At 39.1% G+C, this 27,588-nt stretch overlaps 1 protein-coding gene across 1 annotated transcript in view; it reads left to right on the forward strand.

The window, feature by feature from the left end:
- The window catches only part of ADGRV1 (adhesion G protein-coupled receptor V1), a 438,752-nt gene that overhangs the window by 170,116 nt on the left and 241,048 nt on the right, over positions 1-27,588 (forward strand). Inside the window, exons 65-78 of the mRNA XM_034773174.1 lie at positions 15-247; positions 4,852-5,000; positions 6,433-6,634; positions 7,020-7,239; positions 9,098-9,337; positions 12,470-12,619; positions 13,777-14,250; positions 15,041-15,187; positions 16,517-16,688; positions 17,104-17,239; positions 20,215-21,062; positions 22,829-22,946; positions 23,835-24,006; positions 26,157-26,399. Of these exons, the coding sequence (XP_034629065.1) occupies positions 15-247; positions 4,852-5,000; positions 6,433-6,634; positions 7,020-7,239; positions 9,098-9,337; positions 12,470-12,619; positions 13,777-14,250; positions 15,041-15,187; positions 16,517-16,688; positions 17,104-17,239; positions 20,215-21,062; positions 22,829-22,946; positions 23,835-24,006; positions 26,157-26,399 (3,504 nt within the window). The remainder of the gene's footprint in view (positions 1-14; positions 248-4,851; positions 5,001-6,432; positions 6,635-7,019; positions 7,240-9,097; positions 9,338-12,469; positions 12,620-13,776; positions 14,251-15,040; positions 15,188-16,516; positions 16,689-17,103; positions 17,240-20,214; positions 21,063-22,828; positions 22,947-23,834; positions 24,007-26,156; positions 26,400-27,588) is intronic.

Here is a 27,588-nt window from a genome sequence, read left to right on the forward strand (position 1 = left end):
TTTGTCTCCATCAGGTTAACATCACTATTGTCCGTTCCAGTGGGTGTTATGGTCAAGTGCAACTCTGGTATTGGACATTAAATGGAACTGCAGACGAGAGCATGGATTTCACTTCCTTGTCAGGGAAGCTTGTGTTTGAACCAAATGAGACTACTAAAAGGATTTCAGTTGAAATCCATGATGATGACCTTCCTGAAGGTCCTGAAGAATTTTCAGTAACAATTACCAAAGTAGAGCTCCAGGGAAGGTAACGATATATTTCACTGCAGAGGAAAAGATTAGTTACAGGGCAAAAGTGAACTATGTATATGGATCTTACCTCACTGCAGTAAAGTCCCTGATTCCTGCTCTGATTTAGTAGCTGATTTTCTAGCACTGTAATAATAGAGATTTGGATCAAATATAAATAGAGGGACACACTCATTTTTCCAACATTTATTACATCAATAAATTACTGATTGATGATTAAAGTGAGGACTCAGTAGGTATTGGCAGAAATTTAATAGCTATTTCTTTTTGGATGTTTCAGAGAGGTGCAGAAGAAAATGGTGTAGAGATTTACATAGTGAGGGAAATGGAATATCCTGTTGGAAGGTGAAATGTGCTTATTCAGTTGGGGTTAAGTTTATAGAATGGGTGATAAATGGTGCAGACCTCTGAAGAAGCAAGAAATAATTTAATCTAATATATTGAAAGGGAGAAAATAGTTTGTAAACTACAAAATTGTAACTTGGGGAAGTATGAACATCTCTAATATGGGGATATTTTTGAGAAAATGGCAAAAAAGAGATTTCTTTATAATCTTAGCAGAAATAGTCCATCATTTCTTTACTGTTGATTGAAAAAGTATAAATAAATTAGCTACAATACTGCCTAGAACTAAGAACCAAATCTACTTTTGGTATGTTATATTACTATATAAGAACCTCAGATTAAAGCTTATGAAATAAACTATTTTGTAATTTTAAGCTTTTTATGACAAAACAATACACGAAGACATGTGGACTTGCAACACTCCTCTCCCAGCTGACAAAATGATACAATGATGAAATCCAAGACTAAAGTAAATACAAACCACACCCCCATCAAACTTCAGTGAGTGTCCTTAAGCCACCTGGGTCCTCCCTTATCTTTTGAAAGCACCCAGATCTCTAATGAACTAATGGAATGTCTTGTTGTTGAATGACTGATTGCATTAAAATTCCCATGAGCCATCATAGGGTCCTGTGGCACCTTTAAGACTAACAGAAGTATTGGGAGCATAAGCTTTCATGGGTAAGAACCTCACTTCTTCAGATGCAAGTAATGGAAATCTCCAGAGGCAGGTATAAATCAGTATGGAGATAACGAGGTTAGTTCAATCAGGGAGGGTGAGGTGCTCTGCTAGCAGTTGAGGTGTGAACACCAAGGGAGGAGAAACTGCTTCTGTAGTTGGATAGCCATTCACAGTCTTTGTTTAATCCTGATCTGATGGTGTCAAATTTGCAAATGAACTGGAGCTCAGCAGTTTCTTGCATCTGAAGAAGTGAGGTTCTTACCCACGAAAGCTTATGCTCCCAATACTTTTGTTAGTCTTAAAGGTGCCACAGCACCCTCTGTTGCTTTTTACAGATTCAGACTAACACGGCTACCCCTCTAATACATGAGCCATCATGAGTATCTGAAAACTTAGTCTATTTCCTGTAAATAAGTAAAATGTAATATATTTGGTAACAGTGCCCTAAGTATGACCCTAGGAAGGAGCAAGTTTAATTTTTGAATAGATTTCCTAATTTCTTTAGCTCTGAGTTTCCACGGCTCAGTCCTCAGAGCCTTTCTTCTAGTTGGGAAGAAGTTTGCTGATGGAAACGTAAAATGCCTGTGAAGAATGCTTTCTCTGTGGGCAAATCCCACACATTCATCACTCCTTTCAAATCCTGCAGTAACTGATAATTTTTTTCCATACAGCTTTGCCTCTCCAACCTCTGATTTAAATTTGACCTCTGTCACTCAGTGCATACCTGCCAAGTGTACTGAATTTCTTGATATAGAACTAAATTTTGTCTCGTCAATACTCTGTAATTTTGGCACTGTACAATTTTCATCTGATTCTTCTGCAGGAAAATGCTGATCATATCTACTACTGGTGTCCATACTGGGCATGCTAATCTTAGGCCCTGATCGCAAAAGGGATCCACAAGTGCAGATCATTATGACAACAGTGTCTCATAGAAGCTATGCACCAACAATGGGTGACAGCACAAGCAACAACAGTCCACACTTGAGCCTTTGTAGATTCAGGGCTTTAGGGTTTATCTCATGGGGTGTAGTCTCATTAATAGATAGTTTTGTCACTGTCTGTTCTTCGAGTGCTGTCCCCGTGGGTGTTCCACTCTAGGTGATGGTGTGTCCTGGTGCCGTTGATTGGAGATCTTCAGTAGCAGTACCTGGTAGGGACGCACGCACTCAGCTGGTGTCTTGCGGTCTCATTAGAATCTGCCTGAGCACGCGCATCCCATGCCCCCCTGAGCTCCTTCTCAACCATCCTCGGTTGAAGATGGAACTTGAGGCAGTGCTGATTCTCTTCCCTGGTCTCTCTAGGAAACAGTTGCAAAGAACATGGGAATAGCTGTTAGTAACATCCCAGTTGTTTCCCTTCCTTTAGAATAGTTACATCGTTTCGTTACTTAGTTTAAAAAAAAAAAATTTTTTTTGCTTCAAGCTTGTCCCCTGCTGACACACTGTCCTCTGCAATTTCTAATTCATAATGCCAGGGGCTTCAGGATTTAAGAAGTGTGTTTCCTGTCAGTACTCCATGCCAGGGTCTGATGGACACTCACACGGTGTGAAGTGCCTAAATTTAAAAAATAAATAAAAATTAATGGAGATATCCTATCTCCTAGAACTGGAAGGGACCTTGAAGGTCATTGAGTCCAGCCCCCTGCCTTCACTAGCAGGACCAAATACTGATTTTGCCCAGATCCCTAAGTGGCCCCCCCCCGAGGATTGAACTCACAACCCTGGGTTTAGCAGGCCAATACGCAAACCACTGAGCTATCCCTCATACTTATTGCCCTGGCTTGGCCGAGACAGATGTGGTATCCATACCTGCTCCGCATGTCCTTCTGTCATCCATGGACTCTCCCCAGCAGATCAGATCTGCTTTTCCAGGACAACGGACAGGTTCTTCACCCTCAGGTCCAGAAGCTCCACCTGACAGTGTGGTTCCTTCATGGTTCCAAACCCACAAACTAGATTGTTCTGAGCAAGTTCGATACGTCCTCCTGCACAGTAGAAAAGACTCCACTCGTAAAACTTACCTGCAAAAGTGGAAACGTTTCTCCCTCTGGTGCTCACATAATACTTAACACCCCATATGGTAACCCTCCCTAACGTCTTAGGCTATCTTCTAAAATTGAAACAGGATGAACTCTCGCTCAGCTCCATCAAAGTACACCTGGCGGCACTTACCACCTTCCATGACTTGGAAGGCTACTCACTCTTTACCCACCCCACCATAAAATGTTTTCTCACAGGCCTACAAAATCTCTACCCAGAAATTTATCCAATGGCAGCTACATGAAATCTTAACCTTGTTCTTCGCGGTCTCATGAAATCTCCATTCGAGCCCTTGGCTACCTCCTCTCTTCTTCATATGTCCATGAAGGTATCTTTCTTAGTTGCAATAATGTCAGCAAGGAGAGTAGGAGAAATAAGTGCCCTGATGGCCTATCCTCCCTACACAATCCTCTCCAAATACAAAGTCACCCTGAAACCACACCCTAAGTTTCTCCCTCAGGTGGTGTCCACCGTCCACCTTAACCAACTGAAATACTTACCTACTTTCTATCCCAAACCTCGCAAGACTCTGCATGAGGCAACTCTGCATACTCTCGATGCAATCGCCTTTTATTTAGACAGGACTAAACCATTTTGTAAGTCCCTGTGTCTTTTTGTCTCCATTACTGAACGATCGAAAGGTATGGCTATCTCTAGGCAATGCCTGTCCAAGTGGATTTCTGACTGCATCAGATCCTGTTACCACATCCAAAATATTCAACTGCCCGAAGGCATTAGAACTCATTCCACTTGAGCCATGTCGACATCCGTTGCCTTCCTACATAACGTACCTATTCCTGACATCTGTAAAGTGGCTACATGGTCATCTGAACACACATTTGCCAAAGACTATACTATCACGCAGGATACTACGGCAGACACCATAGTAGGTCATACAGTACTCTCTACAGTACTCACTGCCAGATCTCCAAAGTCCCACCAACCATAGTGGGTACTGCTCCACATTCACCTAGAGTGGAGCACCCAGAGGGACAGCACTCAAAGAAGAGAAAGTTACTCACCTTGCAGTAACTGAGGTTCTTCGAGATGTGTGTCCCTGTGGGTGCTCCACTCCCCGCCCTCCTACCCTCTACTTTGGAGTCATAGTATGATTTCTCCACGGTAGGGAGGTGCGGGACGCGCGCACTCAGGCAGATTCTAACGAGACCGCGAGACACCAACTGAGCGCATGTGTCCTGACCAGGCACTGGTACCGAAGATCTCCAATCAATGGCGCTGGGATGCGCCATCACCTGGAGTGGAGCATCCACAGGGACACACATCTTGAAGAACCTCAGTTACTGCAAAGTGAGTAACTTTTTCTTCTCACAGAACAATCACGTTATTGTTTCTGTACTTCCCAAAGGTTTGTGAAGTTCGTTGCAAATAAAATTGGAAAGACATGACAATGGAGAGACTTTCATTTTCAGGGAAGAAAAAACAACAACCCTGTCCTGCACATGTTCTGCTTTTGAAAGGAGTGGCTGGGAGGGCTGTGACAATAACTTTATTTTCTTCTCATTCTCTTGCAAGTGGATTTGATTTTGCTGTTAGAGAAAATGGACTGCAAGTGGACCAGCCCCCTGGGATAGGAAACATCTCCACAGTTCACATCATTATAATGAAAAATGACAATGCAGAGGGCATCATTGAGTTTGATCCGTGGTATATCACTCTGCAAGGTAGGTTAATGTTTAAATTTATGCTGCAGTTTAAAGGATAGGCTTACAGCTACAGCACAGGATTGGTAGTCAAGGCTCTATTCTTGGCTTTGCCACAAGATTCATGTATGTTCTTGGGTAAGTGATTTAACTTCATTCCCCGCTCTCAGGCTTTGTAAGCGAGGATGAATACAGCTTTGCAAAAGTCTATTCACTCACCTGCCTGGGGGAAGTGTTTTTTTTAAGGAGAAAGGAATAGTATTATATTTTGGATTATCAGTCATCATAGAAAAGGAAAGGCAAGTAGATTTTGTGCCTGTACTGGTATATTTTGCAATACCTACTTAAAACAGGTGTTGTGAGGTTTATTTCAATGGCAATTATAAAACATTTGAGATCCTGAGATGGAAAGTATTATAGAAGAGCAAAATATTACCATTATGATGATTATTTATTTTCTTATGTATTACAGTCAAATGTTTGTATTTCATTATAGTGTACTTTTGTATGACATACTGAGGTAAATGAATCCTAGCTATGGCTTCAGAGAAATCAATAGAGGAACACCAGATGAATCTGACCTTTAATATCTTCAGTGATTAGTAAAATCTCTGAAAATATCCACACATTTGCTGCCACCACCACATTGGATTACTGCAATATGAAGCTCTACTTAAGACTACTCTTGGAGATCCTTGCAAGCTTCAGCTAGTGTGAAATGTGGCAGCCTCCCTACTTAATTGAACAAGTAGTCTAAAGTATATTACAGCTGAGTTTTTTGTGCATTCCACTGGCTAGCCGGCTGCTTATTGGTCTAGTTCAGTTCAAGATGTTGTTAATTGGTAAAGTCTTATATTGTTTAAGATGTGTTTTAAGACTACCTTGAATCTTATTCATTCACCATATTAATTGGGCATGCATTTGCTATTACATATTCTCTGACGATCATAAGTAGTGCTATAATTACCATACTGTACATTACAAAGTAATCTACAAATCCTCTATTGAGGGAACTGTAAACTGGCAAATCAAAATGAGTGTAGCAATGTATTCTTTGTTATTGATTCAGTTATTAAAGTTTAAAATAATGTGCATGTATTTTGATCAGTGTCAAAGCTTAAGAGGGAAAAAAACAGATAACCTAGAAACATAAGACACCTGGATGTTGTTCAAAGCTTCTCTGTCTATTTGATTAAAGAAAGTGCACATAATTCTGTTATGGGAAACAAGGGATAATCCATTTATGTATATTATAATGTTGTTAGTCACTCTGTGGCCAGTTTTCAGAAGCAGCTGGCTCAATTGCCTGAGCAATTCCTGCGTACAATGGGCACATAAGTGTATAATCACCTATTCTGGGTGTCTAAGTGGTCATTTACATGTACTGTTTATGAAGCTACTCTGAAAAATGCTCACTTATTGTGCAGTAGTTCATTTTGAATTACTCTTGCAGTGGAAGAGGATGTTGGAATGATCATGATTCCTATAGTGAGAAGGCGTGGAACTCATGGCTATGTGACAGCTGATTTTCTCTCTCGAAGTATTTCTGCGCTTCCTAACAGTATTGACTACAGTGTCAATAATAACTCAGTCATCTTTCATCATGGCCAGAACCGGAGTTTTATCACCGTCTGTATTACAGATGATGATGAAAGGTAATGGTATTGGATCTTTGTTTAGTTATTCATGTGTTAACCTATAATTGTTTAGAAATCCAGTCTTAGCCCATTGCATGCTACGTGCTTATATTTTGATTTGAAGAGAACATACCAATGTTCTGTGTACAGAAAGCTTCCAATGTACAGGACGCTAGGAGAGCTCTATGCTGGTGTTGCCACGTCACTGCATTACCTTTATTTCAGATCTCAGTTTTATGAAAAAAAAAAAAAAAAAAAGGAATAATCAACAATACGTTCATTGCTTCATGTACATTTAAAATATTGCATATATGCAACCAACAAGGCAACTTACTAGATTTTCAGCTTTTAGTTTTACTCCATGTTTTTTAGTGTTTTAAAGATTCTGATCTCTTTGACCCAGGGAGTTTGCAGAGCAGTTTGAAATCCAGCTGATAGGAGCCACTGGAGGAGCAGTCCTTGGGCTCCACCTAGTGAGCCAAATCACTATTGCTAAGAGCGACTCCCCTAATGGACTTGTCCGATTCCTCAACCAAAGCCGAATTATTCTTCCAAACCCCAGTTCATTGCTGACACTGTCCTTGGTGCTGGAAAGAACTGGAGGATTGATAGGAGAAACTCAGGTAGGCCTTGTCTTTCAAAGCATTTTGTGTAGTTTTCAATAAAAATAAGATATAATTTCACGCTATAAAATCATGTTGAGAAAAGGAAGGTATGTAATTTATTAAATTCATAGGTTGAAAATATAATAGCAATAATGTATTACTACTTTGCATTTCCATAGGACTTTACATGTGAGGATTTTAGAGCACTTTATGCACATGAATGAATTTAGACCTCACTAAAACTACTGTAAAGTAGATATTATCTCTTTATTTATCCTCTGCTTGAAGACCAGAAAATTGAGATATCAAGAAATGAAGTGACTTGTCCTAGGTCACACAGGAAATGTGTTAAAGGGCTGAGAATAAAACTTAGAAGAGAATCTAGCCCCAAATTTACAGCAACCTACCCAGGACTGCCTACATGCTGCACAATAGCCCAGCACTCCAAGCATTTCCCCTCTTGCCTCCAATCATCAGGGCTTGTGAAGGGAGGCAGCATTGTTCCACTTACATCAGTCCTGCTGCTCCTGTTCAGAGAATTCTCTCCAGCCCCTTGCAGCTGCAGTGGCATGTAAGTGGCTCCATGTCTTCTGATTCCCAGTCCTATGCCATAACTTCAAGATTGTTTTTCCTTGCCATTTCTTGAGAGGCAGAATAACGGTTTAATGTTGACTTCTCTCCGGAACTATAAATAGCGAGTGTCTGATTCTTCTCTCATACCAGTTTCACACTGGTGTAATTCCGTTTCATTCAGTTACATTCATTTACATTGGTGTAACAGAATGATCAGGCCCTGTCTACTTCAGCATACATGTTTATAACAACAACTTACTCTAATTGTGAGTGTACGTCTTCTTCTAAATATTTCAGATCCCATCATTTAAACTTTACCTTAATAAAACTCTTAAAGTAATGCGCATTGGTTTAATCACAGCAAATGATGAGATATGATTTTATCTTAAATACATCCGTTTTTTCTATGCTGCCTATTACACATGGAATGCTTTCCAATGACTAGTCTGCACTCTCTTCCTTCAAATCCCACCTCATGACCCAATTGCACCATGATGTTTGCCGAGGATGACCTATTTTATTTACTTACTTATACTTACATAATTAAAACCCAAACAAATGTTCTCCACCCAAAAAAAGCCACAAAACTCCACTTCTAACTGATTTGGAGCTATCAAGCAGTGTAGCTGTATAGCTGAATAATATTACCCTTGTTCTCCTTTCTCTTTCCCTCCTAATTTTTATTATGCTATTTTCCTGTGTCTTGCGTTAAATTAGCCCCCAAATCCTGTGAAGAATTATACAGGTGCTTTATTATGTGCAATGTAAAATTAAGTATGTACATGAGTCTTTGCAGGATTTTGAGGGCTTTGAGTACAAGCTCTTTGGGGCAAAGACTTTGTTATCTGGTGTGTTAGTACAAAGTGTTGCAGGGCAGAGTTCTAATCTTGATTAGAGCTTTTGGGTTCTATTGTAATAAAAGTTCATAACGCATACTAAAATGTATATATTTTTTCCTGTGTGTGCTCCTTAAAATAGTTTCCATTCTTTCCTATTTATTAACATCCATAATGTTGAAGTTTTGTTTTTAAAGTAATATTCAGAATAACCCTTTGCTGTTTCTCTTCTTTCTGTCTTTAGGTTAATTTTTAGAAAATATTATGATTAGAGAGAAGAGTCCGATGTTACAGTTATGTTGTGTGCCATTTGTTCTCTTAACAATATAGTGGGACTGTATAATCACATACCAGATACACAAATTCTTATGATAGTATAATTGGATTACACTGATACTTTCTCCCTTTGTTGTGAGGCTGTTATTATATTGATGCAACTCTACATTTGAAACTAATATTTTCCACAGGTTAATTGGGACATTTTAGGACCCAATTCAGAAGAGGTGTTATCCCCCCTGAACAGTGACATTGGTGACCCTGTGAATGGATCATTCTATTTTAGAGAAGGAGAAGGAGGTCTGAGAACTATTAGTCTGAAAATCTACCCTCATGGAGAAGTTGAAGTTCAAGAGATCTTCATTATTAGGCTAAGCCTTGTGAAAGGTGAAACAGAAATAGACCCCCAGGCTACCAACATTACCCTAATAGTAAGTTGTTGTTACTTTTTTCCCCTTGAGGATTGTTTCTGAAGAGTTTTTGGATTTAATCTAACAGATTGCCTAGTTTATCATTCAACTCCCTCTTCTCATGTCCTACCCAGCAACAGTGTTACAGAAGCAATGAGGTAAATGCGCATGCGTCTGACGAAGTGGGTATTCACCCACGAAAGTTTATGCTCCAATACATCTTTTAGTCTTAAAGGTGCCACAGGACTCTCTGTTGCTTTTTACAGATCCAGACTAACCCGGCTACCCCTTTGATATTTGCAAGTTAATCCATAGTGAATTCCTTTTGCAACTTTGCCTTCCAATGTGGACAGATGAATATGGATGACATGGTTTTCTCTACCTCCAGAAGACCTTGTCTGTTGTCAGTTTTACAGTAACTTCTATCCACCAGTCTGAAGTGCCGTGAAAGTTTACTCCCCTCCTTGTGTTTCCCATGGCACAACATTCAACAGGACCTATAGATAATTACTCTCTTAATATAGTCCTACCCTCATATTTATAGGATTGCGTGGAATGTCTACCTAAGGGACATGCACATCCTCTATGTGTGCTTCCCAACCCCTGCTCACACGAAGTTAAAGATCTATGCCTTCTTCATCCCTGCTCATACTGAATTAAAGATCTGTGCCTGCTGACTGTTTTTCTCCTTATTAGCCATTATTTTTCAAAATAGGACAGTTCTTTGAATCTCCCCAAGCTTATTCTGGAGACTCATATCACTGACTGTATTGTTTTAGTTACACTGTGTCCTGATCTCTCCATTGCAGGAGAGGAAGCTTCTCTTCCTCGGTGGCAAGTAAGCTCTGACGTTTTACCTATCTTGTACTTCCAGTTTCAGAAGAATTAAGTCTTTTTTTAAAGGTTGCTACAAAGGACAGAATGCCACTGAGACCACAGTGGCTCAGTCAATAAGATATTGGAGTTCATTAGCATATGATCAGGCCATTCTATTTGAAGTATGGCAACTTCACAGGCTCAGAACTCGGAAGCATTTAGCTCTGGAATTTGTTAGGTCATCTCCTGACACTGTCATCTGGCATTATTAATTGTATCTGTCCCTCTTGGCTGATATTTGTTGGTCATTAGGGGCACCAAGCATCCCTTTAAGTGACATACACTGTCCCTGATTGCTGTTGTTCAGTAGGATGAAAGAAGAGGGACATATGATAAGAGAAAAGTAGTCACAGATAATTCTGTTTATCATAGTCCTTTCTTCCTACATCTATCCCCCTTTTCTCTGGAGAGTATCACTTGGAGTTTTTTTTCCCTCTGGTTTTAGTATCTATTCCTTTGCTTTGGAAGTCTCCAATTGGAAAGATAGCGGATGGATTAGTGCTTATTTATTAGCCTTTGTTATCCGTTCTCTTGCCTCCTTGCTTCTGGTGGAGTCCTAATGCTGTCTGTAATTGCTGGTGGGGTGCAGGATGTACAAAGAGAAATCTGTGATAAACAGAATTCCCAGTAAGTAATTTTTCCCAAATCCAACAGAATATATAATTAAGTACAATTGTTGTGGGCACCTTATCCCACAAACCTCTCAAGGGGCCTTACAATGATATAATCAAAAAGCTAATTGAAATATATCAAGGACTGAGAAAAAGGACTTTTAATTTGAATTTTAGAAATGTAATGGTAGCATGTGCCAGTGCTTAATCTATTTTATTCCATTTCTTGTCCTACTCTCATCTTCGTCATAGCTGAACTTGATGGTTGTTAGGCACCTAGGCACTTTAGAAAATTCCTCTAGGCACCTATGTTCATCTTCAGGTGCTTAAATACCTTTACAATCTGGGGCCTAACGACCAATATAGTAATAATTCCCCTCCCCATATTTGATTGTGTGGGGAAGGGGGAGGGCCACAGGGAGATGGGATTTAAAATGTGATATTGATATCCAGAGACTGAAATTCTCTGCTTATTCACTGAAAAGGAATAGCACAAGCAGTGTTCGAACTAGCTTCTCCACACTGTCCCGTCAATAGAACTGTTTAAATATTGTGTTTGTGTTTGCATACAACGCATATTATTCATCCAGTTGTTATTCAGTGAATAATTAGCTCTAATATTTGTCTAGCTCTGTCCACCAGTGAGCCTTCTCTGTGATCTGGAGAGGCCACCTCTAGCAGTAGGAAGAGGAAGTTCAGTCTCCAAAACCATTAAATCACTGGCGCCTCTGCTGTGAGTGTAAACTCAGTGCCAGTTAGTGTCCATTATGATTCTGGTATGTGTTGTGTCTCCTATTCACTAGGGGCTGGGTTGAATCCATTAAATAAGTTCACTTCAATTATCACACTAAAAGGTGAGAATCAGAAACCTAAAGGTGAAGTGTTCTGTATCCCACTACAGATGCCATACTGTCCAACAATAGTTAATCTAAATATTGCCTGCTGCACTGCAAGTCCAGTAAGCTGCTTGTTCTGTCCTTCTGGACTAAAGAGGATAATAGTTTCCCGTCCTCTTTCTGATGCTCTAGCCAAACAGAAGAGAACTCGCTCAGATCCCTTAACTTCTCTTCACAGGATTTATTTTTCAAACTTTTTATCATTTCCTTTGCTCTCTGCAGTCTGTCCAAATCATTTATGTCATTTTTGTAAAAGTATTGTTTGAAGTTGAGTGAGGCTTGACCAGTGCTGCTTTAAGCAGTGCTGAGCAGAGCAGAGTAAATTACCTGACTTTGTTTACACATACTCCCATTATTGCAAACCAAGAGCTTTGCCTCTTTCCTGACTGCATCATATTACTGACTTGTATTCAATTTATAATCCACTGTAATACACTAATCCTTCTTTGTGACACTCATAGGATTTTTCCATTGAACAACTGGTCTTATGTAGATTTAGTGTAGCTACCTGTTTGTTTTGCGTGTTTGTTCTTGACACCAGACCATTTTATTCTGGTCCCATGGTGGTCCTATCTGCTATTTATTTTTCTTTTCACACAATCTCCATTTCAGCTGCTACTGTACTCTCAGACTTGTTGGGGGGAAAATCAGGATGGAGGAGGGTTAATGGATTTGTGAGTTGTTGAATCCATCATTGAGTTCCCTAGTGGTCTATAAATAAGATAGTTCATTATATATTCTTGACCCATATTTTATTTGCTGCTTTCTAGATACAGAAATTTGGTGATCCCAATGGAATTGTGCAGTTTGCTCCTGAATCATTATCTAGTAAGAACTATGAGGAGCCATCAGTCTTGGAAGGGCCAGAGAATATTACACTTTTCATCAAACGAGTCCAAGGCACTCTGGGGAACATCATGGTATTCTTACTCTCATTTTGGGATTACTTAAAAACAATATAATCTGAAGTCTTCATTCATTAGAATGCATATAGGAGAGCAGGTGCAGTTTAGAGCGGTCTTAAAGTCTTTTGATTGCTTACAGTGTTCATGTATTTTCCTTTGGAGTTGGCATAATTGAACAAGGGATTTGTCCCTAATATTTCATGTTTTGGAAAGTCATGTCCAATTTCTATATTGTAAGACAAAATGTGGCAACCCATGCTCATTTTTTGACACTCTCCTTCCCCTCTCTCTTCTCCTATGCTTATGATAGGAGAATGGTGTAGAATGCATTTTTGAATAAATACCTTTTTAGAAAGGGAGCAGCATACACCCAATCTTCTCAGAGAACTGCATGCCATACAACAGAGGGGAATTGGGCCCTTGTGTTTTAAAAAGTGATCAACACTGGTTATTAAATCAGTTGGGGATTGCCTCCTGAAGTTCTTCAGAATTCAGCAAGCTATTTGTAGCATGATATCGTGGACTCCCTTTCTGGTGCAATCATTTTTTGGTATTCATTTTAAAAAGTATCCATTATCGTATATAATGAACACTATCTGTGGAAATTACTTTTAAAAATCTATCTGATGTTGGTGGCGAGGTAAGGATTTTCCTATTGTTCTCATTTGGCTGGAGTGCTATACAGAGGGGAAAGATTTTTAAAAAACAAAACAAAAATTGTGCACTCTACAGTAAAGAACATTTGGCCCACTTCGTATGTACCTGGAGTGCACTTGGTATGCTGTATGTCTGCAGTACTCAAGGGACCATATTTTGTACTTTTAAGTACTTTGTCATTCTTAAGAGAAAAATTTCTGGGGGACTCTTGAGAGAGAGAACAGCAGGGGAGTTTTGACCAATAAAAACAAACTGTGGAGTTAGGCCTGGAAATTCTGTAAAGTGAACCTACAAAGATATTCAGAAACAACCACCACCATATTCAGATCATTGGGGGTAAGCAGAGGGAGAAAGGAAGGCGATCGTGGTCCTGTTTTAGGTTACTATGCCTATTTATTTTTTATGTTAACAAGATAATAGTAATTATTTTATGTAAAATGTTGTATCTTATGCTCTGTGTACTTGAGTGTATAAGAGTTCCAAGTTAGTAAACAATGTTTTTTCACTTTTTTCAGGTTCACTGGGAGCTGAGTAGTGATTCTGATACTACAGGTGACTTCCTTGTAACAAGGGGTACTGTCTCCATTGCTGAAAATCAGAGTGCAGCAGAGATCATTATTCATCTGTTACCAGATGATGTTCCAGAAGTAGATGAGAATTATGTGGTAGAGCTGCTTTCAGTGGAAGGAGGAGCAGATTTGGATCAGGACAAGAGAGTTTTGAGATTCACTGTGTTAGCAAACGATGACCCCCATGGAGTGTTTGCCTTGTACTCTGATAGGCAGTCAGTATTGGTAGAGAGAGACTTGAGCCGACACATTCAGATGAATATAACTCGACATGCTGGGACATTCGGAGATGTGAGCATTGAGTACCGAATCTCATCTCATCATCGAGAACCGCTAATCACTCCTGAGAATACAGTGGGATGTCTGCTGGTGAAAGATGGTGCCAGCTTTGGTTTGAAGAGAGTGCCAATAAGCAGCCAGGTCTGTAGTGTCCTTTAGCTGGATAGACCTCTTTAGTGTTTTGTTACTTAAATTTATGTCTACATCATATTTACAAATGTCACTTAATAAGACATTAAATGGTGATAAATAGTGTCTGTTGGAGAGAGAGCGAATTTTGATACTCTGGATTTTGTATTATTTATGTACAGTTGTGTTCAAAGAAAATGTGGTTTTCAGTATAAGAATGGAATATAAAACCAAGGCTGTGTGTATCCCTGAGCTTCTGCTTATATCCCTTTCTGTGTATCATTCATGTTTTCAGTTTTAGATTCTGTTGTGTAGGCCCAAATCCTCTCCCAAGTACGTTTTTGGGAGTGGGCTATTTACTGGAGAATGCTGCTTAGTTCTGGAAGACTGAATCATCAAGACCTGCAATTACCCCACAGCTGCTGTATGCCCCTATCTGTGGGTTGACATGCATAGCTGCAGATACACTAGCCTCACCTACTCTATTCTCTACATTTCCCATTCTGTTACTGAGATCCATTGTGCTAGATACTGTGAACCTATAATAAGTGACAATCCTTGCCCCAAAGAGCTTACATTGTGTAAAACTGCTGTTGGCCTTCCTTCACAGTATTGACTTTTGTGTAATGATTTTGAGGAAGATCTTTGTTAAACTGCTTGCCACTTTAATGATTCTCAGTGTATGGTACCGTTCAAGGAGCTGCAGACAGTTTCTATTACTTAACTCCTTAACTCAGTTGATATTGTTGTTTTCAGTTGAATAAAATTAGCAGCTTTTAAAATTTAAATTGTATCTTTAAAGGTGTTTCTCTTACTGGGCTTGAATTTCACTCTGGAACTGACCAATGCAAGCCTGATCAATGGAAGTGCCAATTATGTGCCTAAAATAATATTAGGAAGAGCAAAATCAGCTACTCTGTCTATTCCGGAAGAAGCTGCCAATTCTCAGGTAACTAGACTGGCTGCAGTGAAACAAGATTACCACTAGAGGGCAGATCCTAATACTTCTGTTACTAGAGGCCTGGGTACTTAGGTGATGCTAACATTTGTTCAAAGTTAGCTTAATGGTTGACAGTCGTCCCCACTTGTTACATGTACAGTACACATCAAGGATCTGATAAACATTTTGTACCGTCTTAGAAATTCAAGAGAGACAGTTTCTAAATGTATTAACTTTTGACACACTTTTAAAAAAAGTGTTTTATCTATCTATATGAAATTAGAAAACAGCTGGTGAACCATAATAGATGTGTATGCAGTTAGTCTATGCCTGTGTCTTCGTAAATCTGAAGTATTAAGAATTTTAAGAAAAAAATGTTGAGTCCAGATAATATTCTCTCTTTAGGTTAAGTAGTGAGTCTTAAAGCAGCATATACCAAAAGAGGTAGATTTCCTTTCATTCTTTAACATTGAAAATATAAAGCTTGACACTGTTGTATTATGTTAGTTATATATAACCAAATTCTGCTTTCACTTACTTCAGTGGGATTACATGGGAGTAAACAATGGCAGAATCGGTCCATAATAAAGTACTGTCTACCTCAATTATCTTTTTTTATTATACTGGAAACAGACAATAGCATTTCACTGTCTTACCTCTTAAATTCTATTGATGTTAATATTAAATGCTTTTAGATCTCTTACTTGAACCCCCTTTTCTCTCTTGCTTCCTGCAATTCATAATTTAACTTTATTCACATGGTTCTTTCCTTTACCATTGTTTACTACCCCATGGATGCCACTTATATCATCACTTCCAGACTGTGAGAATAACCCTTTTAGCCACAACTTCAGCTGTGCTATACCCTGTCATCTTTTAACACAGAAATCTAATTGATTACCTATTTCCAAAACTATGAGTGAGTCCCAGAAATCTGGAATTTAGAATCTTTGGTAAATGCATGTGTAATAGGTATATGGCTACTGTAATATATATAATATATATATACAGTCAGGGCTGATGCTTCCACTAGGCGACCCTAGGCGGTTGCCTAGGGTGGCAGGATTTGGGGGGTGGCATTTTGGCGGCGGGGGGGGGTCCTTCCGCTCCGGGTCTTCGGCGGAAATTCAGCGGCGGGTCCTTCACTCGCTCCGGGACCCGCCGCCGAAGTGCCCTGAAGACATGGAGTGGAAGGACCTGTGCCGCCAAATGCTCAGAGGAGGAGCGCTGCCGCCTAGGGCGGAAAAAACCCTGGCGCCGCTCCTGTATACAGTATATACATGCACTACTAGATATTCCCATATTGTTCTAACAAAGATGTATTATGTGTTTCTGTAGGTTGGCTTTGAGTCTCTTATTTTACAACTTACAAACATTATAGAAGGGACAGGCGAAGCTGTGATAACCAGAAAAGGCGTGTACGGCTTTGTAACAGTTAGCTGGACTTCTGGATACCCACTTGATTTAATTCCAGAGTTTGTTCATCCAGGCAATATTACACCTGGATTTGGTGAGCACTTTCTTGTTACAGTATTCTCAGAGCTACAAAATTTCCATGTCTGACTAACTCCACTTTAGTTGTTGCTCTAATATTTTTGTACATTTCATGTTCCCTTTTTAATAAGACATCATTGTTAGAATGAAAGTATATGGTCTGATTTTTATCTGTGAGTAGTAAAGTTTCTTTTTTGAATAAGGACAACCTTGCATTTCATAGATAATGTACTCCTTAGTGCAATATGTACCTTGTTATACTTCTGAAGAACTGCTTTATGGAGAAAAGATGCTGTACTTTGTCATGCAGATTTCCACTTCTCTAGACAGAGCAGGAGTCTGATGATAACTCACATTTCTCTATGCTCAAAAGTAAAAAGAGGATTCCTGTTTAACAATTTGTGAATTGTTGCTTTTCTCTCTTTTTCCAGGTAATGTTACATTTTCTTATGGTGAACAAAACAAAGTAATTTCATTTCATGTTATTCCAAGCTTAAGTAGACCTGAGGCATTTGCTATTCATCTAACATCAGTATACAGCAATGTGTCTGGTGGGGCTCACTTGAGGTAAGGGTATTACTTAGACCCTTGGTTAATTGCATGGACCCCAACAAATGGATATATACAGTAAAAATTCCAATCTGGTTACAAACATTTAAACTGTGCAAAACCCAATTGAGTTAGAAAAAGGAAAAATCAGCAACATAAAGATTTGGTAACTTTGTTGGTGAACCCATGGTTTCAGATCAAATGGAACCAATTGGTAGAGCTGCTCTGATCAGATCTGGAACCTCTTGCAAAACCAGTTCAATTCCTTGGCAGTAGTGTGTAGGGCAGGGGTTCTCAAACTGGGGGCCGGGACCTCCCAGGGGGTCGCGAGGTTATTACATGGGGGGGTCACGAGTTGTCAACCTCCATCCCAAACCCCCCTTTGCCTCCAGCATTTATAATGGTATTAAATACATTTAAGTGTTTTTAATTTATAAGCGGGTGTCGCACTCAGAGGCTTGCTATGTGAAAGGGGTCAACAGTAAAAAAGTTTGAGAGCCACTAGTGTAGGATGTAATAGGGGAATGGGTGATTTGCCTAGAACTGGGATATGTGTATATATGTTTGTGGAGGCAGTTACAGGAATAGAGGATCCAAGATTTTCTGAAAAACTGGAGGAGAAGTGGAATCTATAATTTGCTTCTGCAAAGGTCACTCTATAGAGAAATGCATTAAATACATCCTGATATCCTAGGGGGCACCAATTATCACCACAGAGCTTTCCCTCTCTGCAAAGGATGTCTTTCTCCATACTGGGAAGCACTGAAACATGAGCAAAAAACACCATACTAGCATTGGTGGGTCTGTCTAATCATTGGCAGTGTTTTCTTAACCGCACCCAGTCAATTTTTGCAAAAGGTCAAAAACTGAATTTGTATAGAGAATGAGTCATCCCATCACCCAAAGAGGTGTTAGACGACACTTGAATATTTTTCAGTGCAGTGGGGGGGAAGGTTGCATTGCTACTACCTGTCAGGTAGGTAAGAGGAGAAAAAAAATGTGGCAAATTTCACCTACTCTGAATTCACTTACCTTAAATAAAATTGTGGTATCCCCAAGGAACCAATTTTGAAAAGGATTAAAATTGCTAAATTAAACTAGACTCCATTAGAACTACTAAGTTTGAGGCTGCGGAATCAATGGCTGCTGTGAGTTTCAGTGCATTGATTTGTAGGCTCTGTCCCACAGGAACCACTAGCTAGGATACTGCAAGAAACCCCATTTTGACATTCAAAGTGAGTGGAAGTTATTGCAAGTCTCTCAGTGAGGATGTAAAGTGCTGCTTGATTCCCTAAAAAAAAATTACTAGCAATAATTTCTTTCAGATTCAGGCCTATAAGACCTGAAAAGGAGGCTGGTACAGAGGAGGGAAAGGTAGGCAACGCCTACTCTTTGTCCTGGGTATGCAGTGAATAAAGGCATAACACACACACACAAAGGATAGGTTTAAGCCAGCAGGCTGCAACTTTTATTTAGTTGACATAACACTGAGATGAACAGTACCCCCAAATCCTACCAGGGAAAACAGTGATCCAGTGTGGAAGGACATGACTGTGTGAGTGCTCATGAGTGCATGAACACCCTCTGCTTAACATTGTTACATCACCCATGGGATCCAGCCAGCTGCTGGAATCACCGACCAGCACCCCTTCTCATTTGAGGAATGAGAATAAAGAAGACGTGTACAACAATCTACTCTAGATTTGCAATGCCTGTCCTTGCCCAAGAAATAACAAACATCACCAGAAGCCTTCCTGACTCCTGTGCTCAGGTTTACCCCATGAGCAGGCCCACTGACAACTGCCCTACCCCATGCTGGACACTGAGAGAAAAATCTTCCTCACTCCCCTGCAGGGAGTCTACATCCCCAATATACCAGGAAAGTCAGTTCTGATGCATTCAAGACAGTAACTCAGAGGGTGGGTAGGTGCTGCCCAGACACTCATGCCTGGGGAGAGGCCTTACATGCTGGGGGAGGGGTGCAGCCATGTAGTCATACACATTTACCTCTCTCAGACCAGTCAGCTGGACTCTACAGAGTGGGACCAATATCTTGCTCCATACCTGGTGCTATTCTTGACCTCTCCATCCCCTCCCTACAGTACCATCAGTAGCTATCAGTGAATAGAACCAGGAAAGAAGGAGAATAAAGTAATTGGAGAATTAATAAAGAAGGACAAAAAGTGTTAATTAAAATAACTATTTTAATTAGTAATAATTATAAGGTATTTGACTAAATAACTGAGCTCCTTTCAAGGTGTTCCTATATTTATCCAGTAAGTTGTTTGTATTGTTCTTCCTATTTATTAATTACATTAGTGCAAGGCTGCCTCTGCAACATCTCACTAAGAAACTATAAAGATGCCACAATAATACTTCTCTAAACCAGATCATCTTTATTCATTTTCTTTCTTTCTCCTGCCCCAACTCCTGGCTCATCACACCCTGCATCCCTGTGGTATTGAGAGGAGACAATGCAGAGAATGTCTGTTCGCCTGATCCTGACTTTCCTCCCATTGCCCCACTGCCTCTCTAGCATCTGTGGAATAGTTTCTGCAAGGTTTAAAGTAATGGGGAAATCTATGGTGCTGGAACTCCCCATTTCCACGCACCCTATCTTCTTTTGCACCTTCTCTGCTCCTGGAAGTGGAAGATAGCATGCAGGCCATAATGATAATTGTTTCTCCTTGCCTCAGCCTGCAGCCCAGGCTGAAAGGCTTGAAGTTCTCTGGCCTGATCTGTGCAAGAACCTATGCAAGAACACTCCCTGTGAAGGGAACCTTTTTACCTCCTCTGTCACATCTCCTCCCTTCTCCCTCCACACACCAAACTATTCTGAGCAGGGAACTTTTTTTGGTATGATAACATTTTACATCCAACTTCTTGCATCCATAAATGATTACATAAAATGCAAGACAACAGAGTATCAGACTCCATCATTGTTAATGGGTGACTTGTGTTTCTTAATCCAACTTTTATGTTTTCTATTTCAGATCAGGATTCACAGTAGCTGAAATTGAGCCAATGGGTGTCTTCCAGTTTTCCCCTAACTCAAGACATGTTTCAGTTGAAGAAGATGTGCAGATGATCAGATTGCATGTCCAAAGATTGTTTGGTTTCCAAAGCAACCTCACTAAACTGACCTATCAGACTATTGCAGGAAGTGCCAAACCATTAGAAGACTTTGGACCTGTTCAAAATGGAGAGCTTGTGTTTGGACATTTTCAGGCAGAGGCTATAGTTGAAATATCAATCATCAATGACACAATTTCTGAGATGGATGAAGTATTTTTTGTAAAGTTAACTTCAGTTGAAGTTTTGGCCATTGAAAAATTTAATCCTAATAGGAATCCACGTTTGAATCCAGATTTTAGTGTTGCAGCAATTACGGTATTGGCCAATGATATTGTTCATGGAATCATCAGTCTTGGGCCTGGATTTATTTATACTGAGGAAGACACAAACAATAGTACACCCAACTCAGTGATACTTAATATCAGAAGGACCCAGGGCTTTGCTGGTGATGTCAAAGTAACTGTTAAAACCTTTGGTGGAGTGAGTGCACAGAGTGGGGTAGATGAATTTCCTTTTGAGAATGTGTATGGAAATTCTAACCTGACATGGGCGACTGAAGGGATGGACTTTGAGGAACAGATTATATCTGTGACACTGCTGGATAGAGAGAAAGAAAGCAAAGTGTCTATCAGAATTCTTGATGATGATGAGCCCGAAGGGGAAGAATTCTTCTATGTTTTCCTCTCAGACCCGCAAGGTGGAGCTCAGATTGTGGAGGGAAAGGATGAATATGGGTTTGCAGCTTTTGCAACAATAATTATCACAGGTAATATTCTTGTTTTCAGAGATGCAGTGCATAAATGCAATATAATTTAACATATAAAGCTGTCTAACTCTGAGTTCCTCTGGCAAATTCCATTAAGATTGAGATTTCTTTCCATGAGATATGCAGGGTATTTTGCTCCTAAACCTCGAGAGTTTGCAAATGTGCGGAGGCTTTATGTCTCTGTACTGCCTGTCAAATCCCACTTTTCTTCCTTTGGCAATGTGCATTTTTCATGACCCAAACTCTCATTGACTCATCTACTGGATGCTGCCCAACCCCTATTCCTGGGGTATTTTACTTAGCATATACTACGTCCCCACTGAGAGGAGGCATTAGTGCAGACAGTGTCTGATCCTCTGACCTTGACTTTCCTCCCAATGACCCGTTGCCTCCCTAATCTCTGAAGTAGTTTCTGCACAGTTTAAACAAAGAGGGAATCTGTGGTGCGGGAACTCCCCACCTTCTTTTGGTCCTTCTCTGCTTCTGGAAGCATAGGGTAGCATATAGGCCATGATGATTATTGTAGATTAAATCTGATAATTAGCTAAGAGCTTTTCTCTCTCAGTGAGTGCATCCTAATGCCAGAGGTTAATACCAGAACTCTGGTTTACTTTAATTTGTGAATAGCTACCATAACATTTTCCCATATAGTTTGCACAGAGATCTTTTGAAATATGAATCTTATGAATTGTTTATTGAGTTAAAAGCACTCTGATTCCAAGTTGTTTTTATAGAGCATATAATGTAGGTGGTTTGACAGGATAACAGCAGTGATAACAAGTCCTTTGGAAATTCAAATCAAGCAAAATACTTTTAATATTACAAAATGGCTCTTAGGGATTAACGACCAAATTGTGTCCTTGAAAGAATGTACACAGCTACCAGAAAAACATATCCAGGAAAAGAATGTCAAATGTGTGTGCAATTACATGCTTCTTTTACATTCATAGTTACTACAGTTGTACATGTAAATAACAATTTGCATGCATGTGCAAGTTAGTCACATAATTGCATGCATGTAGATTGTTTTAAAGAAATTAATTATATAGTGCCATTGGTATGTGTGATGTGCTAAGCTTATGGTCTAAATTAAATGAGCACAGGTAATAAGGTCAAGAAACAATGTTAAGGGGAAGAAAGATGACACACGTGCTGGGTCTGAATCAGATTGGAAGTCTCTTACCAGCTGACTTTATTAAAAGAACAGGCTCTTTCTTCCCCAGTGTAGAGTAATGCTATCATTATGGGGGGATCCTTTAGAGCTAATGCATTTTTAAATGATTGTGATGGACAGCAGTTATTCGGAGTGGGCCTATTCTATAAGGACTTTATGGGTGAGATTTTCAAGAGTAATTAATGCTGGCCTGGCACTGGACCCACTGAAGTCAATGGGAGCAGAGTTAGAAAAACCCAAGTGCTTCTAAAGATTTCAGTTTACTTGCACAGAAGATGCTAGGCATCTGACCAGAAATTGGCTTTCAAAATGAGCTATTTTCACAGTTAAAAGACAATCCGCAAAATTAAAATGTAAAGATTTCACTTGGGTTACTAGATAAATGTAGGAACGCATGAGTTTTTTTTATGTTTGAAGGAGACTTTTGTGGGTACATCCTTTGTTCCCTTTGAAAATTTGGCTCTTAGTGTACTTTATATCATATCTTGTGTACATTTTTCATTTTAAGCAATTCTTTCTTCATTAAATATGTACAACTTATTCTCAACTTTATTTGCTTCCTAATCAGTTTGTTGGACTGTTTCTCATACAGGCAATGATCTTCAAAATGGCATTTTGGGATTCAGTGCAGAGGTACAAAGTGGCCTTGTGCTTGATGAAGATTCTGAAAACAGGGAGGTGCAGCTGATAGTCACAAGGCAACCAAACAGGTGCAGGCAACGGCTGATAAAAGTGCTGTCCCCACATGCTGTAATGTGCTGTGTTGAAATCAAGGATGCTGCTGTTAGCAGAAGAGGTTATCATGGAATTTTATAATAAACCTTTGACTTTCAGCTGCTCTAATAGTTTATTGTAATTTGGCAAACTTGCTTCATAAATTTAAAATGTGATTGTTAGTGAACTGGTACTAAACAGAAACAAGAATTAAATATCTACTTAACTAATATACATAATAACTAAGATGAGAAATTAATTTCCTTGCTATATGTACTCACACTTAAGATTAATTGCTTACTTGGCTAAAAATGTCTCTGAAACTTATGATTTTCTTGGCTATTATACAGTAGGTCTGAGTAGTAATATGTGTATTTAATAAGATACATGTGTGCCAATATATATTTATGTATTGCCACACACTGTATGTATACTTTTTACATACTACACACACTCTCAAATATGCTAGGTGATTTTCAAACACATAGGAAAGTAAGTCCCTGTATCAAAATGCTTACAATCTAGGATCCCTGTTCAGCAAAGTACTTAAACGTATGCTTAACTTTAACCACATAGGTAGTCCCATGACCTCAATTAAGCGCATACGTAAGTAACTTGCTGACTTAAGTGACTTGCTGAGACCTGGATCTAGCTTGCTTTCCAATAACTGGCTGACATTGCTCTTGTGACTTTTATTAATATAGCTAATTTCAGAGGAAATAACATACAACAAAAAGAAAAATATTTTTTCTTCTGAAAGCATTTTGTTTTCCAGTGGTAAATTTTTATTATTAATAAAAAATGAATGTATCTATGCGGTTTAGCTTCCCTGAAGCAATAGCTGCCATCTTCAATACATTTATACTGCTTTGCTTTGCTCATAGGGCTTTTGAAGATGTGAAGATCTTTTGGCGGGTGACCTTTAATAAAACATCTGTTGTCCTTTGGAAGGATGGAGTAAACCTGGCAAATGAACTGTTAGCTGCATTAGGGGTTACCACCTGCATGGCAGGTCAAACAATATGCAACATCTCCGTTGAAATAAAACCTGATAATGTGAGTAGTTTATTAATATTTATATAGCATCATGACTTACTTACAAATATAAAAAACCCCATAGGCCCTGATTGAGACAACATAAAATCCAGGGGCCACGTCTGCAGGTCCTTACTCAATTTCTTCTCAGTCCTCACACAAATTCCCATTTTCTTTAATTCCTGCTTTGCCTCAAGAATGGCTAATTAAAAACTGAGGAAGGGGCTGAGTGTTTGGCCCTAGAGAAGGCTGCAGTTATTGAAGCCATACAGGAATTATAAGGTAAAGTAGGTTGCAGTCACTTCAGTGAAATAAGTATTCAGTACAAATGCGCTTTTACCCTTCGCACATTAAATATTTGTTTCACCAAAGCACTTAATATGTGATTCACTTTAACCATGTGACCTGAGTAATCCCATCTGATTCAGCAAAACATGTAAACACATTCTTAACTATAAGCAAATGTATGTCTTATTGAAGCCAATGGGACTGAAACATGTTCTTTAATGAACATTATAGGATCAGTCAAGTGCTTCAGGTAAAGTGTGTTGCTGAATTAGGACCTAATACGTTGCATGACTGTGATAACTAAGGCAGTATTTCAGTAAATTGGGATCTTAAACCTGCCTGGTCTCAAAGATTGATCTGATTGGTTAATGGAAGCAATAAGAGCTATATATCAATAACAAGATCATGTAGTGTAGAGAGCCATCACCTGCCCTGATTACAATGCCCCAATTATATGCCCTGCCCTTTCATGTGGGAAAAAAATTCTAAAGGTTTTTTTCCATACTGTTTCTGCATATTTGTTATATTATAAATGAACATAAATATGATACAGGTACACTGTCACTTTCAAGATCTTCTGGGAAGTTTGAACTCTGCAACACCTGGCAGCTACTGTGTCCAGTTCAACCTCAACTGTATTGACTCTGTCGGCTAACAATTGGATCCCGTTTTGGCTGAGAAATAAGCTAGTATTTACAAAAATGCCAGAATTTAAAAACAAGGCCAGATTTACAGAGAGAAGATAAGTTACAGTGTCTTCAGTGCTCACCCTTCATTAATTGGAAAATAAGCGTTTTTTTGTTTTGTTTTTTAACGAGTTGCTTTGTTTTTGCTTGTCCAGGGCTACATTTTCAAAAATATCCTCTATGTTTATGTCTGCAGTTTCATGCCTGCCTAAAATAACATATGCAAATGATATTTAGATATCTAACACACTGATTTGAGGATGCAAAATCAGGAAATTAGACATCTTCATTATATCATTTGTACTCACATTTGATTTTGGGTAAAAATCAGAGACCAGGTGGAGGTCCTATTGAAAATGTAGCCTAACCTATTTCTTATTTTGTTTAGAAAATCAATTACTTGCTATACTGTATTCAGTAAAATGTTGAAAAATATCATTTGGGAATTGCATGATCAAATTCTCTGGTGTATGACCATTGAAATACAGCATTCTGTATTTCCAGACTGACTAGAACTAGGAAGTACCAAAAGTCTCATGGAAGAGCCTGTCTCATGATATTTTCAGCCTACTTTTGCAGACTTAAGAGTTGTGAAAATGCTTAGCCAAACTTTTGAACCTTTTGAGGTTCAGTCACACTAATACAAACACTAGAGACACATGTCAATTTTTTTCAACGCTTGAGACCTGAGTTCCACCTTCAAAAAATAGTCACAATTAATGGCAGGGGCAAAAACCTGTACTTAAACAGGCATGCAAATTTTCCACCTGGAATTCATTGTGCACATGTTTGTGCATATTTTTTGCAGGTACAAAAGGGAATTAAAGAGACAAATTCTGCACAAATCTACACCTTGTGTCATTCCATAAATTTGAAAATTTGACTTATGTCTCACAGCATCCTGGAGGCACATCAGATGTATACTATATGTTGTTAGGCTATTGTGTGAGATTATATGTGAAAGACCATAAGACTCTTCGCCTACTTGTTCCATATTGGTGTTCGCTGAAACGTTATCCCTTTTTGGATAGTACTTTATCTGCCTTATAATATCTTTGAAGCCAATGAGTAATTCAATGGGGAAACAGTATAATAACAGGAGAACTTTTTCAAAAAGGATGGAATGTGTTCTTTACTGCCTACTCCTGTTGGAATCAGTGGACATTATAATGATCTTGAATTCTCACTTGTTTACAGGTACCTGAATTTGAAACTTATTTTTTTGTTGAGTTGTATGAAGTAAGCTCAGGAGCAGCATTAAACAGCAGTGCCAGATTTGCCTACATAACTGTTCCAGAAAGTGATGCTCCTCATGGCCTACTATATTTTGCTGTGGGATCTCGTCTGGCTGTGGCTAATAAAAAGACCACTTTAATCAGCTTGCAGGTGGTTAGAGACTCTAGTACAGCATTAACCATCTCAGTTAATTATAATATGCAGGTAAGACTGTGTATAATATCCTCATTTATTCTCTAAAGCATAAGCAAGTAAGGTTAGCCCTGGTTTACTTTATCTAGGAAAAGCTGAAGTTACACATGTTTATAGCAGCGGTCATTCCTTAGATAAGTCTAGCATATTTTGTTTCCCATTACTAAAATCATCTCACTTTGATCAGTTTACCAAAAGTAATTTTGTGCAGGGTACTTCCAATAACCTCAAGAACTATGGTCATCCTGAAGTATTAAATAGGTCATCACCACTTCCACTCCCTGTTAAAGCTTTTCCTAGGCTTTAGCCTCCTCCCTTTACAATGTGGATTCTGCCACAGCAGATATAATCGTTTGTATCCTACCAAACTTGTGTGATTTCCTCTATTATGTCCATAGAATATTTAAAAGAGAGGGCATTTTCATAGAAGTCTAATCCATATCTTAGTTGGTTACAGTTACTTAAGTCCAGGCAATATTCTTGAGCCATTGGCCTTAGAAAGTAAGTATCTATTTTTTTTATTGGGGCAGCAATTTTTTTATGAACTGCAAAAACATACTGCTAGTCTATTTCTCCAATAGATGATATCAGTCCTATTCATTTGTTGGTGTGTTGATCATATAGCCTTATACTAGTTGCTGGTCTGTTGTCTCAAAAATAAAAATAACCCTATTACTGCTGACAGTTGATGGAGAGTCTCCTTTAGCTCAAGTGACAGGTACTATGCACAACATTGTACAGTTATCTAGGCACAGTTCCTGCTCCTCTGTGGAGCTGGGGGGAGGATTTCCCCTAGTTTTTTCCTGTTGCATCTGCTTAGCACTTGGCTGACTACTTGGGCCAAGTATTGGGCCAAAAGGCATTATTGTAAAGAAATGTTCTGATACTGAAGTATTATTATGCATTGGCTGGTGAAATTTCCTTTCCTTTAATAAAAGGCTTTGAGTTTTATTTCATGCTGCATATGTGTCAGGTTTAACTATAGCAATTGTGTATCCCTGTGTTGCCATGGATTTGTTCTACAGTAGCTGCTCAGTGTACTTTAGTTAAAGTGTATGGTAGCATGTTTTTGGATTCTTGCTAGGAAAAAGAACATGGATCCCTAATCATGAATCTGGTAAATGGAGAAGGAATGGCAGCATCACTTCTCACCACATACAATACGCTTAGGCTAATACAGGTAGCTTGCCTGTTTTGGCAT

The sequence above is a fragment of the Trachemys scripta genome, chromosome 6 (genome assembly GCF_013100865.1).
Source record: "Trachemys scripta elegans isolate TJP31775 chromosome 6, CAS_Tse_1.0, whole genome shotgun sequence".
Classification (NCBI taxonomy): domain Eukaryota; kingdom Metazoa; phylum Chordata; order Testudines; family Emydidae; genus Trachemys; species Trachemys scripta.